General features: G+C 44.8%; 1 protein-coding gene across 1 annotated transcript in view; it reads left to right on the top strand.

The window, feature by feature from the left end:
- The first annotated feature begins 1473 nt into the window (after window positions 1-1473).
- DHTKD1 (dehydrogenase E1 and transketolase domain containing 1) overlaps window positions 1474-13575 on the top strand; it is a 51978-nt gene continuing 39876 nt past the window's right edge. Inside the window, exon 1 of the mRNA XM_007129293.4 lies at window positions 1474-1699. Coding sequence (XP_007129355.1) covers window positions 1543-1699 — 157 coding nt within the window. The 5' untranslated portion in view covers window positions 1474-1542. The remainder of the gene's footprint in view (window positions 1700-13575) is intronic.

Below are 13575 nucleotides of genomic sequence, written 5' to 3'. Positions count from 1 at the left end.
CCGCTCCGCGTCATGTGGGATCCTCCCAGGCCGGGGCGCGAACCCGGTTCCCCTGCATCGGCAGGCGGACGCGCAACCACTGCGCCACCAGGGAAGCCCTCAACTTTTTAATATAAGCCTCCCTTCAACTTCTCCAGCCTGGACTGCATGGCTCAGTGCTATGAATTCTCCCTTGCCCCATCTCTCCATCATACCTGCCAGGCAAAAATCCATCCTTAGTTAAATACAACTCCTGCCTAACCTACACCTGCAAAAGGAGCTGAACATATCTGGAGAAAAACTCACAATCACTCTGTCTTGTCTGAGTCAAGTCCATAACCAGAAGCCTCAGTGGGCTCTTGGCATCCCCCAAATCATGACATTTCTGGGTCTGTTCACTTTCCCATCCCACTGCTTCATACCTTTGTATCCCTTTCAGACATCCTCCCATGTCTTTTCACTCCCATTTTCTGCTGTTCATCTTGCTTAATATTTCACCAAAAAAAATAGAAGCAGAAAAAAACTTCATCATCGTTCCATGATTAAATCTATCAGCCTACCGAAATAGATATGCTTATGCTCTGCCTTTCCTCCTTTTATATTCTATGAAGTGCCCTTGCTCCTGTCCAAGGCTAACCTTGTCACTGTGGGAGATTGGAGATCCCCTTCTCTGGGATATAAAGGGACATTGATCTCGTAATTACTTCCTTCTTTTTTACTGAAAGCTCTTTTAATCACGCAGTTATCCTTTATCTACCTTTCCACTCCCATCTCTCAATACACACCCAATTCACCGGCCTCTTAGAATCACTTGCAATGCCTTGCAGCCTCTCCCAGGCTTCTGTGCTCATGCTTCTGTGCCCCTCTCCTTGGTGTGCCCCTCACCTTGCACATTTACCTCACTCCACATGAAATCTTCCACGTCCACTTTCTCTTCACTCCTATTCTATCGCTTTCGTACAGGCTCCTTCTCCCCTATTTTATTCTTTCTCCCTCAATGTTTCTTACAAAAATGCAAATGGAGGGGGGATGTTGATTTTCTGGTTACTTCCTATGACCTTTCCTTCAAACCAAGTCCCTTGGTTTGAGTCCCAGCCACTTTTCATGCACCCTGTCTCTAATTTTTCCTTTCTGTAGGAGACTGAATCGTGTGTGTGAGGATGTGCTCTGGGGCTTCCAGGAGAGGGGTGATGGGTGATCACTCCTGGTGGGAGACCGCAGCATATACAGGTATATCAAGGTTTATACCAGAAAGCCGGTAACGCTCTGCTCAACACCCCTCATTTTCTCCAATCCAGGGCTACCCTCAGCCTCTAGGACCGCGCGAGTCCTAGCGGATCCCGGGGCGTGGCTTCGCTTTGAAGGCCGCTGATCTAGATTGGCTCCGAGGGCCGGTCGTGGCCAATCAGGACTGGGGGCGTTGTCTCGAAGGCGGGGCTTCCCCTCGCCTACACCCTCCCTCCTCTCCCCTCCCACGCGGTGAGGTTCCAGGAGCTACCATCGTGTGGACGCGACCTCTAGATCTCCCGCAGAAGTCTCTGGGCCCAGGGGGCCTGGCGGGACATGGCCTTGGCCACTGTGGCAGCAGCAAGACTGGGCCTCGGTCGGGCCCCTCCGCTCCTCCTCCGGCGCGGCTACCAGACAGAGAGGGGTGTCTACGGCTACCCGCCGAGGAAGCCCGAGAGCCGGGAGCCCCAGGGCGGCCTGGCGCGCCCCCCAGGTCAGGGATTGGGCCCGGGCGGTGGGCGTGGGGCCTGGGGAGGCAGGGGGCCTTCCTGCATGGCCTGAGGTGGGGTGCTTTTGGTAGTTGGGGCTTCTAGGGCCCTCAGTGTGCGAGTAGGAGGGTGGGGAGGAAGGTGAGGCGAGGGAGCGGAGGCGGACAGGCGTGCATATTGTCAGGGTCGGGGTCACAGAATGGTTTTGTGAGCTCTTGTCTTTTCCATTCCTTGGTCGTAAAACGTGTAAGAGCTTAGCTCTTTGCGGAGTCGGGGCTGCAGGAAAAGAAAAGTTCTAAGATATCCCAGCTCCTGGAGTTCACCCAAGGATACATTTCCAGGGCCGTCTCCAAAGCTGGTGTGAGCCGGGATGTGTGGGGATCGCGACTGTGACTAGGGTGAAGAGGGCAGTTAGTAGATGGTCTTGGACCACAGCATGGTATTTATTATCCATTTGTCTCCTCTGTGTAGCCTCTTTAATTTCAGAGTTTAGAACTCTTTGCTGAATTTAGAAACGTGTTACTCAGGTTTTAATGTATTAGGAGACACGAATATCAGTTTTTGGAAGCTCTGTTCCATCCTCATATGCTAGAGACTAATTTTGAGTATTTGGTTTATGCTCCAAAGTTATTGTATCTTTATTCATCCTCACAGAATAGAAGATGAACACAGATCGATTATTAGAGGAAGGTCATTTGGCATCTTTGGTCCAGTTATTGGATTAACAGTTAGGAGCCCCTTCATCATCTAAGCACCTGACCTTTGAGCAGTACATCACACACTGGAACCTCAATATTTTGCTTTTGATCTCAGGGGACATTTAGAATAAAACTGATTCTCCTTCTTGAGTCTAGCGGGTTTCTCTAGGGACAGGATTTTGACCAGCTAGATTGCTAATCCCTTGAGAGTAAGACTACAGGTATCTTATTTCAGTTGGCAAATTGAGTGCCCAGAATTTTACATGCCAATTGTCCTCAAACTGAAGCGTGCATTCAGATCACTCTGCATGATGTTAAAATGCTAGGTCCCAGGCCAGCCTCCCTCTCGCCTCCCCCAAACCCCACCCTAGTTCTCATTCAGTGGCCTGAGATGAGGTTCAGGAATTTGTATTTTTATGTCACTCTAGGTGATTCTCTAGCAGGACGTCCGTGGCCACCGTGGCCAAACACTGTTATAGTCATAAGGGATGTATGTGTAAGATGTATTTCACAATCTCTTCTTCAGTTAAGAACTTACTACTGTGTGCTCAGTGTGCAATTATTGTGATCTTATCTGAGGTTTTCCCTCACTGCTGGGTCTCTGTTTGATTCCTATTAACAGCCTGGCCGTTGAGAATTAATCTTTGCCTGGGAAAAGTCTGGGCTGGTGGTTCCCAATGGCAAGACTGTATCCAAATCATCCAGGGAGCTTTGGGCTGGTGTGGTTTGAAAAAATATCTCTGGAGTTGATTTTATCTGTATATAGTCTTCTCTCTTGCCTCATCACCAACTTGTGCCTCCCCACCCCTCCTAGCAATGAACTTGCTGTATTGTGGGATCCTTGGTGAACTTTGAAAGTTCAGTATTGAGTTGGAACTGCAGGCTAAGGGTACAATATTGTGTTGTACTGAGAGGATAGAGTAAAGTCAATACTGAGAAATAGTTGTTTGTTGCAGTTATGGGATCTGACTTAAGGAATTTTTTCCTTATATCTTTTTTCAATACTCTGAATAAAACTTAGAGGCAAGTGGGCCGTTTTGTAACTTTCTTCAAAATTATCATTCCATGTAGATCTGTGACAGTTCTTTCTTTTTTTCTGTTTCAGAACTTATCACATCATTTTGTAAAAACTCTTTTTATAGATACTACTCCTACTAGGCTGTGTAGGAGAATAGGGAAGGAGTTTGCGTATAGCTCACGTCCAAAGAGCTTGGTCACACATCTGTACATACCTGCAAGGGAGACTGGAAAGCATAGTCTTTACTCAGGGTGGCTACCTTCCAGTTAAAAATTATTTTGAGAGAGAAGAGGAAAATAGGTGTTGGAAAATAATTAGTAATCACCACGCTCGGCCCCTTTGGCCATTCAAATATCCTAAGTTTTTCTTCCCACACATAGAATGTACTCACTTCCTCCGTCCTCCATTCAATTCCTGAATCCAGCTCCAAGTCCGTTATCTCTGGAGAATGTGCAGGCCTCTCCAGCAGGTCTGGCTGTGGCTCCTTGGAGTCTGGAATTTTATGAACTGCCATCTATCCTGAATATATACACATTCGATGTACAAAGGAAACTCCCATCCACAAAAGGAAAGAATGAGGAATCTATAGCAGCCACTGGTTCAGACCAGTTATCAAGTCCTGTTGGGTAGGAATGATAAAGCCCCTTGATGTGGCTGAGTGGTAAGTTCACTAGATTATCTGGCCCCTCAACTCTGCCCCCGTCCCTTCCCCTGGTCTTGCCTTATGGGTTCTTCTTTAACCTGTATCTTCTGAGGGCATTGGGGAGTGTGCCCTCCTTGGGGGCTGCACACCTTTCATGGTCTACTTTATTTTGATGAAGTTAGGAGCCTGAGAGTTACTTTAGGTAGTCATCAATTACAGATTTTTTTTTTTCTGGCCAGAGTTGGGATTTCTTTGGCAGTTCAGTTTTTTTATTTTATTTATTTTTATTTTTTAAATTAATTTTTATTGGAGTGTAGTTGATTTACAATGTTGTGTTACTTTCTGCTGTAGAGCAAAGCGAATCAGTTATACATATACATATATCCACTCTTTTTAATTTTTTATTTATTTATTTTTATTTATTTTTTTTTTTGCGGTACGCGGGCCTCTCACTGCTGTGGCCTCTCCCGTTGCGGAGCACAGGCTCTGGACGCGCAGGCTCAGTGGCCATGGCTCACGGGCCCAGCCGCTCCGCGGCACGTGGGGTCTTCCCGGACCGGGGCACGAACCCGTGTCCCCTGCATCGGCCGGCGGACTCTCAACCACTGCGCCACCAGGGAAGCCCTATCCACTCTTTTTTAGATTCTTTTCCCATATAGGTCACTACAGAGTATTGAGTAGAGTTCCCTGTGCTGTACAGCAGGTTCTTATTAGTTATCTATTTTATATATAGTAGTGTATATATGTCAATCCCAATCTCCCAATTTATCCTCCCCCACCCCATTTCCCCCTTAGTAACCCTAGGTTTGTTTTCTACATCTGTGACTCTATTTCTGTTTTGTAAATATGCTCATTTGTACCATTTTTTAAGATTTGGAGTTGGGATTTCTTTGGCAGTTCAGGTTTTTAAAAAATTTATTTTATTTATTTATTTTTGGCTGCATTGGGTATTCATTGCTGTGCGTGGACTTTCTCTAGTTGCAGTGAGCAGGGGCTACTCTTCGTTGTGGTACGTGGTCTTCTCATTGCAGTGGCTTCTCTTGTTGTGGAGCACGGGCTCTAGGCGCACGGGCTTTGGTAGTTGTGGCTCACGGGCTCTAGAGCGCAGGCTCAGTAGTTGTGGCACACGGGCTTAGTTGCTCCACAGCATGTGGGATCTTCCCGGACCAGGGCTCAAACCCATGTCCCCTGCGTTGGCAGGCGGATTCTTAACCACTGCGCCACGAGGGAAGCCTGGCAGTTCAGTTTCTTAAATAAAATTCCTAGGACTGCACTCTTTTTGCTTTTTGGCTTTTTGCTTCTAGTCATTCCATGAGCAAGTTGCCCACAGCCAAAGAGCTCATCCGGGCCTAGTTTTTAAGCCTGAAAACCCTGGTCTTTTATTTACTGCTTCTACCCACTCAACTCCCTCAATTTAATGGTGTTTATTCTGAGACCATCTCAACTAATATGCTGTAGTGGGAAGGCAAAACCCTTTGTGCGATATTGAAGGCTCAGCTGGCTTTCATCATCTAACAGATAATGCTTACTAGAAGGTACTTAAAAAGGGGTTTCATCTTTTCTCCTATCTCCCGCTAAGACAGCCTCTTCAGAACTACCTTTACTAATTGCTTCTACTCTTCCAACCTTGGCTGGGTCTGCCCTCTGGGTACTGAGGCCACAGATGGAGAAAACCTCCCAGTAGTGGAGTGAATTTTCCCTCCATCTCTTCTTGCTGATGAACTAGCTCCTCCTTGACCTCACCTTTCTTCTGGGGCTTTCCTGAAAGTGACAAGAAACAATGAACACAGACTGCTGAGCTACAGGCTCCATGGGCATGCAGCCTGCCTTTCAAGATATCGCAAGTGACAGTTTTACCAAATGTTTTGTCAGATAACATAACACTGCTTCAGCTTTCTAGCCTGAAATACCTGGGTCATTGGTACCCACCACCTGACTGCTAAGCCAGTGTCATATACATTTTAGGTTCTGTTATGGCAGCAACCCACCTCTGGTAGCAAATTCAATATTGGATAGGATGTGTTCAGGGGCTGTGCCAGAGACCTGGAATAATAGTGGGTTGAATAAAATAAGTAGAAGTCTGAGCTGGTATGACAGCTCTGCTCTGCAAAGCTGTAGGGGTTCAAGTTTCTTCTACGTTGTTTCTTCGCCACCCTGCGGGTGTTGCTTTCAACTCTGGTCCAGGATAGCTCACCGGTATAGCCACATACTGGCCAGCAAGAGGGAGGAAAAGCGGGAGGGGAAGACAACACCATCCCTTTAAGGGTAAGACCCAGAAGTTGAAACATCATTTCTACTATCCTCTCATTGGCCAGAACATAGTCATATGGCCACCCTGGCTGCAGGGAAGGCTGGAAAGGGTTCCCTTGTTCTGGATGGTCATATACTCAACTATCTGTTACCATAAAAGAGAAGGGAAAATGGATGTTGGGAGTTATGATAGTCTCTGCTACAGATGTACTTTAACAATCTGGGGCAAGCAGCTTCTTCACCTGTACTTCCTGTCACATTTTGAGCACTCTATTTCTCAAAGCCTTGCTTTCTTCATATTTTCACTAACTAGGATCCTAGTCTAGGTGTTTAATTCTGGCCTGCTACCAAAAAAAAGTTTAATTCAAGGGTTCTTAACCTGGGTCCATGGATCCCTGTGAGAAGGTTTCAGGGGGTCTGTGTACTTTGCACAACTCCGTGTGCGTGTCTGTTTCTAGGCTGAGGGCCCATAGCTTTCATCACATTCTCAAAGAGATCCATGACTTCAAAGGGGAAAAACTGCTAGCCTATCTGGTATTATAATTTCTTCTAACATCTTTATTGGAGTATGATTACTTGACAATGATGTGTTAGTTTCTGCTTTACAACAAATGATATTATAGTTTATAGCCTAGTTTCCCTTCCAGCTTAGTCCAGTCTTTCTAAGACGTTGGTTTAACTGAGTCACTTTCTTACTCAGGTCTCCAAAGGCTCTACTTTGCCTCTCGAAATAAAATCTCGGTTCTTTAGGTTGCTACTCAATGCCCTTCATGTTTCTTGACCTGTGTATTCTTTCTTACCTCTTTCCAACATAAATTCTCCCGCTTTCCAAATCTCTTCTTCACCTTGTGCCTTTCCACTTCTTACTCCCTCTCCACAGTCCAGCTCCATTCCCAAGTCCTCCGTGACATCTTTCCAGACAAGCCCAGGCTATCCTAATCAGAATTCCCTTAACTCTCAGTATGGGGCCCACCGCTTGGACTGTATTCAACTTCTTCTAATTGTGTGCAGTTTTGTGCGGGGATCATCTTCTCATTTACATGGTAAGATCCTGCCTAGTAAAGACCTTGTCTTACGTTCCTTTCAGCTCTACACTTAACTAAACACTTATTAAATGACTGATTCCTACTAAGAAGTGGAAATAGGGCTCTGTATATGCAATTTCTACGTGACATTTAGTACATTTGAATTTTGCACGTACAACCATAACACCAAGAACTGAGAAAAGAAGCACTTGGGGCTTCCCTGGTGGCGCAGTGGTTGCGCGTCCGCCTGCCGATGCAGGGGAATGGGGTTCGCGCCCCGGTCTGGGAGGATCCCACGTGCCGCTGAGCCCGCGCGTCCGGAGCCTGTGCTCCACAACGGGAGAGGCCACAACAGAGGGAGGCCCGCGTACCACAAAAAAAAAAAAAAAAAAAAAGAAGCACTTTATATATAGGGTAATATACTGTATTACCATGTTCTAGAAGAAGGAATAACTTCTTTTTTGCTGTTGAAGACAATTAAGATTTATTGGGTTTTTCCTTAAATTCTGTTTAACTGTGTGCTTACGGTCTGTTCTATTAATTATAGGAGGCTGATGAGGCCAAGGACATAGTTTAATTGGCTTTAGTCTTTTTTTTTTTTCCGGCCTCGCCGTGCAGCATGCAGGATCTTAGTTCCCCGACCAAGGATCAAACCCATGCCCCCTGCACTGGGAGGTGCCCACTGCATTGGGAGCGCAGGAGCACAGAGTCTGAAGCACTGGACTGCCAGCTAAGTCCCAGCTTTAGTCTTTTTCATAATGCCTACCAGTTGTCCTAAAAGGTACCATCTTTGTTGAGAGGAATGACTGAGTTAGTGGGATGGATCATGTACATTAACTTTTGGTAAAATGAATCAAAGGACAAACCCTACTGAAAATGGACACAAGGCATCCTCCCACATCCAAGGTGACATAGAGAAATGGGAGGAGGTATGGTCATAGTTAAGGTGCCTCCCTCCTTCTCTTTGACCTTCATCAGCCTTCTTTCTTTTTTTTTTTTTCAGCCTTCTTTCTTAATATGTTTATCTTGGCCAAATATCAATGCCTGCATAGGATGACTACCTCATTTACTAAGATTTTCACTATAGTAAGGCTTTGAAGAGATATTGGATTTGCTTGTAGTAACCTTTTTGGATGGCAGTGGTTTCACTAGTTAAAATTTGACCTGTGATGAGTGTCCTTTGTAGCTGGCTAGTAGTAAAACAGCTTGTACTTTAACTTCTGTATACCTCAACTTCCAAGTAAACTTGAATTTATTTATCAACAATCCTAATTTAAAATGGAGGTGGGTTTCCATATACATTTTAGAATTATTTGTTCTAGTTCTGTGAAAAAAGCCATTGGTATTTTAATAGGAATTGCACTGAATCTGTAAATTGTCTTGGGAAGTATGGTCATTTTAACAATATTAATTCCTCCAGTCCAAGGCCATGGTATATCTTTCCATCTGTTTGTGTCATCTTCCATTTCTTTCATCAGCGTCTTATACTTTTCCGAGTATATGTCTTTTACCTCCTTAGGTCGATTTATTCCTAGGTATTTTATTCTTTTTGGTATGACACTAAATGGGGTTGTTTCCTTAATTGCTTTTTCTGATAGTTGTTAGTATATAGAAATGCAACAGCTTAGGACCAGTGATTCATAGGCATAAATCTCATTATGAAGGATTTGGGTTATTAGAAAATGGCAGAATTTAGAGACCATTAGGAGATGGGAGCTGTAAGATTCCAAACAGTGTTTAGTGGTTACTAAAGCTGATCTTGGCTATCAGCTTTAGTAGCTGAAGTGAGGTTGCAGGTATGTTGCATATTAGAAATAATAGGAGCCTTGGGAATTCCCTGGCAGTCCAGTTGTTAGGACTCGTCACTTTCACTGCTGGGGCCTGGGTTTGGCCCCAGGTCGGGGAACTAAGATCTCACAAGCAGCACAGCGCGGACAAAAAAAAAAGGAGAGAAAAGAAATAATAGGAGCCTTTACTGGAGGTATAGGAAAAACAGTTGGGGAAAATCTTATTGCATTAGAGATTTTCAAAAAAATTTAGATGATTTTTTAAATGTTTCAATGGCTTCTAGTTATCTCATCCTGTTTGCTGTAGGCCCTGGACTTTCCTTCTCAATTTTTGTTATGGTATAGTGGGTAAAACGCTGGATTAAAATCAAGCACACCTGAGTACAAATAGTTCAAATTCCAGCTTCTTCATTACCAGTGTCACCTTCTGCAAGTCACTTAACGTGTTTGGGCCTCAGTTAACTCTTCTGCAGATAAGGGCACCTATTTCAGGGCTGTTACAGGATTGGATAAGAGAACGTATGTGAAAAATCCAACACAATGTGTAGCACAAGTTAGTACTCAATAAATGGTCACTATCATTTATTATCAATCTGTGACTGTTGCTAACCTATCTCGGCAATGATTTAAGAGAGGAACCTCAAAAAAAAAAAGGAAAGGACCAGAACAAGGTTTCTATTTCAAGTTTGGTTTTTTTGCAAGAGAGAACTATCTGGGGCTTCCCTGGTGGCGCAGTGGTTGAGAATCTGCCTACTAATGCAGGGGACACGGGTTCGAGCCCTGGTCTGGGAGGATCCCACATGCCGCGGAGCAACTAGGCCCGTGAGCCACATCTACTGAGCCTGTGCATCTGGAGCTTGTGCTCCGCAACAAGAGAGGCCCGCGCACCGCGATGAAGAGTGGCCCCCTCTTGCCACAACTAGAGAGAGCCCTCGCACAGAAACGAAGACCCAACACAGCAAAAAATAAATTAATTAATAAACTCCTACCCCCAACATCAAAAAAAAAAATCAGAAAGAACTATCTGGCAAAATAAATTTAGCTTATAAAGATATCATGTTTGAGATGGGAAGAGAAGATAGGATGTAAAATGAACTCAGCTGCACGGCCTACGTATGAGTTTGTTGTACAGAATTCATAAAAATAGTATTCTGGTACTAAGTCTTGCCTTTTGATATGGTAATCTATGAAGTTCCTAAGTTGAAGCTGGTGGCAGCTGTCTCATTTTCTTTTTCTATAAATTTCTGTTGTTTATTTATTTATTTATGTATTTGGCTGCATTGGGTCTTCGTTGCTGTGCGCGGGCTTTCTCTAGTTGCGGCGTGCGGGCTTCTCATTGCAGTGGCTTCTCTTGTTGCGGAGCACGGGCTCGGGCGCGCAGGCTTCAGTAGCTGTGGTGTGCAGGCTCAGTAGTTGTGGCTCGCGGGCTCTAGAGTGCAGGCTCAGTAATTGGGGAGCATGGGCTTAGTTGTTCCTCGGCATGTGGGATCTTCCAGGACCAAGGATCGAACCTGTGTCCCCTGCAATGGCAGTTGGATTCTTAACCACTGTGCCACCAAGGAAGTCCCCGTCTCATTTTAATAGGGCTTAAGAGGGGACTTCCCTGGCGGTCCAGTAGTTAAGACTCCACACTTCCATTGCAAGGGACGTGGTTTCGATCCCTGGTCAGGGAACTAAGATCCCACATGCCGCACAGTGCGGCCAAAAAAAAAAAAAAAAAAATAGGGCTTATGGGACTCCAGTTATGGAGTTCTCTTTCTTGGAGTCGTCATTGTTTTTATAGATAGCCAATGTTCCCACTTTCTCTAAGCATATGCTGACTTGAATGCAAAGAGACTGTGGATTGGATCTAGATATTTTGGGGGGAGGCTGTTTATGACCAGATGATGAAAGAGAACTGTATTGACTTCCAGTTGAAGTACTAAGTTTAGTTTAAGTTATCTGTCAGTGTACTTTATGCTGGTTAATATGAACACGTTTCTTTCTGAAAATAAAATACTATTCGACACTATCCAGTGCCCCCACCGTGTTTGCTTACAGCAGAGAATAAAGTGATGTAGATATCCCTATCATAATGTTTTTTATTTGTTTGTTTGTTTTGGTTGCACGGCACGTGGGATCTTAGTTCCCCGACCAGGGATTGAACCCACACCCCCTGCATTGTAAGCACAGAGTCTTAACCACTGGACCGCCAGGGAAGTCGCTCATAATGTTTTTTTACTCTTGTTTTAGCTAAGGTTCTTTTGGTCACAAGCAGCAGAAACCAACTCTGGCTATCTTAAGCAAAGAGGGGACTTTATTTGAAGGGTACAAGGGTATCTTCTAGAGCTGAAAAACGTTTCAAGTAATCAAGAAGGGAGTGAACCAAAGCTAACTCTGGGAATATCGGCAGAGGCTGTGTGTGGCCCCATAAGGCACAGCTGTTAAGGTACTTAGCTCCTGTGTCACCCATAATGTGTGTTGGGGGTTCTCAAGACCACCCCACATTTAGAGATCCTCCAGAAGGGACTCATGGCACTCAGTCTATAGTTGTACTCATGGCTAAGGTTTATTGCAGTGATGTGATAAGGACGCACAGCTGGACCATAATGGAAAAGGCACAGGAAGAGTCTGGAAGACCCTTCGTGCAGGCTTCCTTCTGCGTTCTCCCATGAGGGGTCACACGGAATGCACTCCTCTTCAAGAAACACAGCAACATGCGTGCAATGTTCCTGCGCAGGGAATCCTATTAGAGACTCGGCACCCAGGGTTTTTATTGGGAGAGGTTCCTATAAGCACCCTCTGCATGTGCCAAAATCCCAGACTCCCAGAAGGAAAGCAGGTGTTCAGCCTAAACTACCTTGTTCTCCCAAACGGTCGAGGCACAGTGGATCACCCGTATCAGTTAGGGACAGGTGAGGCCATTCCTGAAATTCAAGCTCCCAGGCAGCAACCAAGAGCATAAACCTTGCAAGCAGGCTTTTCTAAGGATAGCAGTCCCACACTCACTCTTCTCATATCTCTTAATTCCAAGTCTCAAATTCTGGGAAGATTGAATCTGACCCACCTTGACTCAGGTGTCTTTGGAATCCATTGACTCTTTGGGAGGCAAAGTGGAACAATAGAGACATGGCCCTGGAACCCACCCTCTGGGATGGGAGGGTGCAGTTCTCAGAAGAGAAGGACCCAAAGTGATCAGGAGGGATCCACTGCAGCCCTCGTACGGCATGTTTGAGGGCTCTGGAAACCTTTGATCGGGAGGGTTCTGTGATGCCATTACAATACAGTGAATTTCAGGACTTCATTCATTCAAGTAATAACAAATATCTCTTGAGCATCTACTATGTGCCATTCTCCTGAGCCAGAAGCATGCCTCCAGTATTTTACATTTTATTGGGAAGAAGAGCGTATATATCTGCTACTGTCGTTTGCCCTATTCTCTCTGGCTTCTTAGGAATTTAAACATCCAATTAAATTCCTCTGAACTTTCGTAGATATCGTGAGCACTGAGTCATTTGGTCAGTATTATGCCTCAGGTGAAGGGATTCATTTTTCTCTTACAGTAATCCTTTGACTTATACAGTAACAGGGAGTTTTTTGTGAAGAAGATATGTATTCTCTTGCTGTGATCGCATCCATTTAAATCTTTTAATTTCATTATTTGCTACCAAAGTAATCCAGCTGAAGCAATTTTATCCAATGCATTTGACACTGAAACTTGGTCAGTTAATTTAACAAAAAGTCATTATATTAAGGATTATCATAACGAAATGAGAGATGCTTTAGGTATTTTAACACAAGTATGTTTATTTTTGGTTTTGTATATGCAAATCTTTAAAGTGAAGAGCACTTATGAAAGCAATCTGAATGCGGAATCTCCTAGATTTTTATAATGTCTCCCCTAATGTTTACTTTTCCCCATAGCAACAGCCTTAGGAACAAATATAATTTACTCTTACAAGCATATAGTCAACTGGTGAGGGCAGTGGAGAGAATCTGGTCATCAGAAGCTTTCAGGGTGTATTTAAGTCAGTTAAATGGATACAATTTAAAGACTCTGGGAATTTCCTGGAGGTCCAGAGATTAGGACTCGGTGCTTTCACTGCCTTAGGCCTGGGTTTGATTCCTGGTCCGGGAACTAAGATCCCATCAGCCTCATGGCGCGGCCAAAATAAATAAATAAATAAAGAGCTCTACTGGACATGTTCATTACAGAAAACTTAGAAACTATGGTAAGCAAGAAGAAAATTGGGAATTTTTTTTTTTTTTTTTTGGCTGCGTTGGGTCTGCATTGCTGTGCGTGGGCTTTCTCTCTAGCTGCGGCCAGCTGGGGCTACTCTTTGTTGTGGTGCACGGGCTTCTTATTGCGGTGGCTTCTCTTGCTGCGGAGTATGGGCTCTAGGCTCAAGGGCTTCAGTAGTTGTGGCTCGAGGGCTCTAGAACACAGGCTCAGTAGTTGTGGCGCACGGGCTTAGTTGCTC

Source organism: Physeter macrocephalus, chromosome 11, assembly GCF_002837175.3.
Source record: "Physeter macrocephalus isolate SW-GA chromosome 11, ASM283717v5, whole genome shotgun sequence".
NCBI lineage: Eukaryota > Metazoa > Chordata > Mammalia > Artiodactyla > Physeteridae > Physeter > Physeter macrocephalus.
Note: the sequence above shows the minus strand (reverse complement) of the source record. Positions and strands in the feature narration are given on the sequence as shown.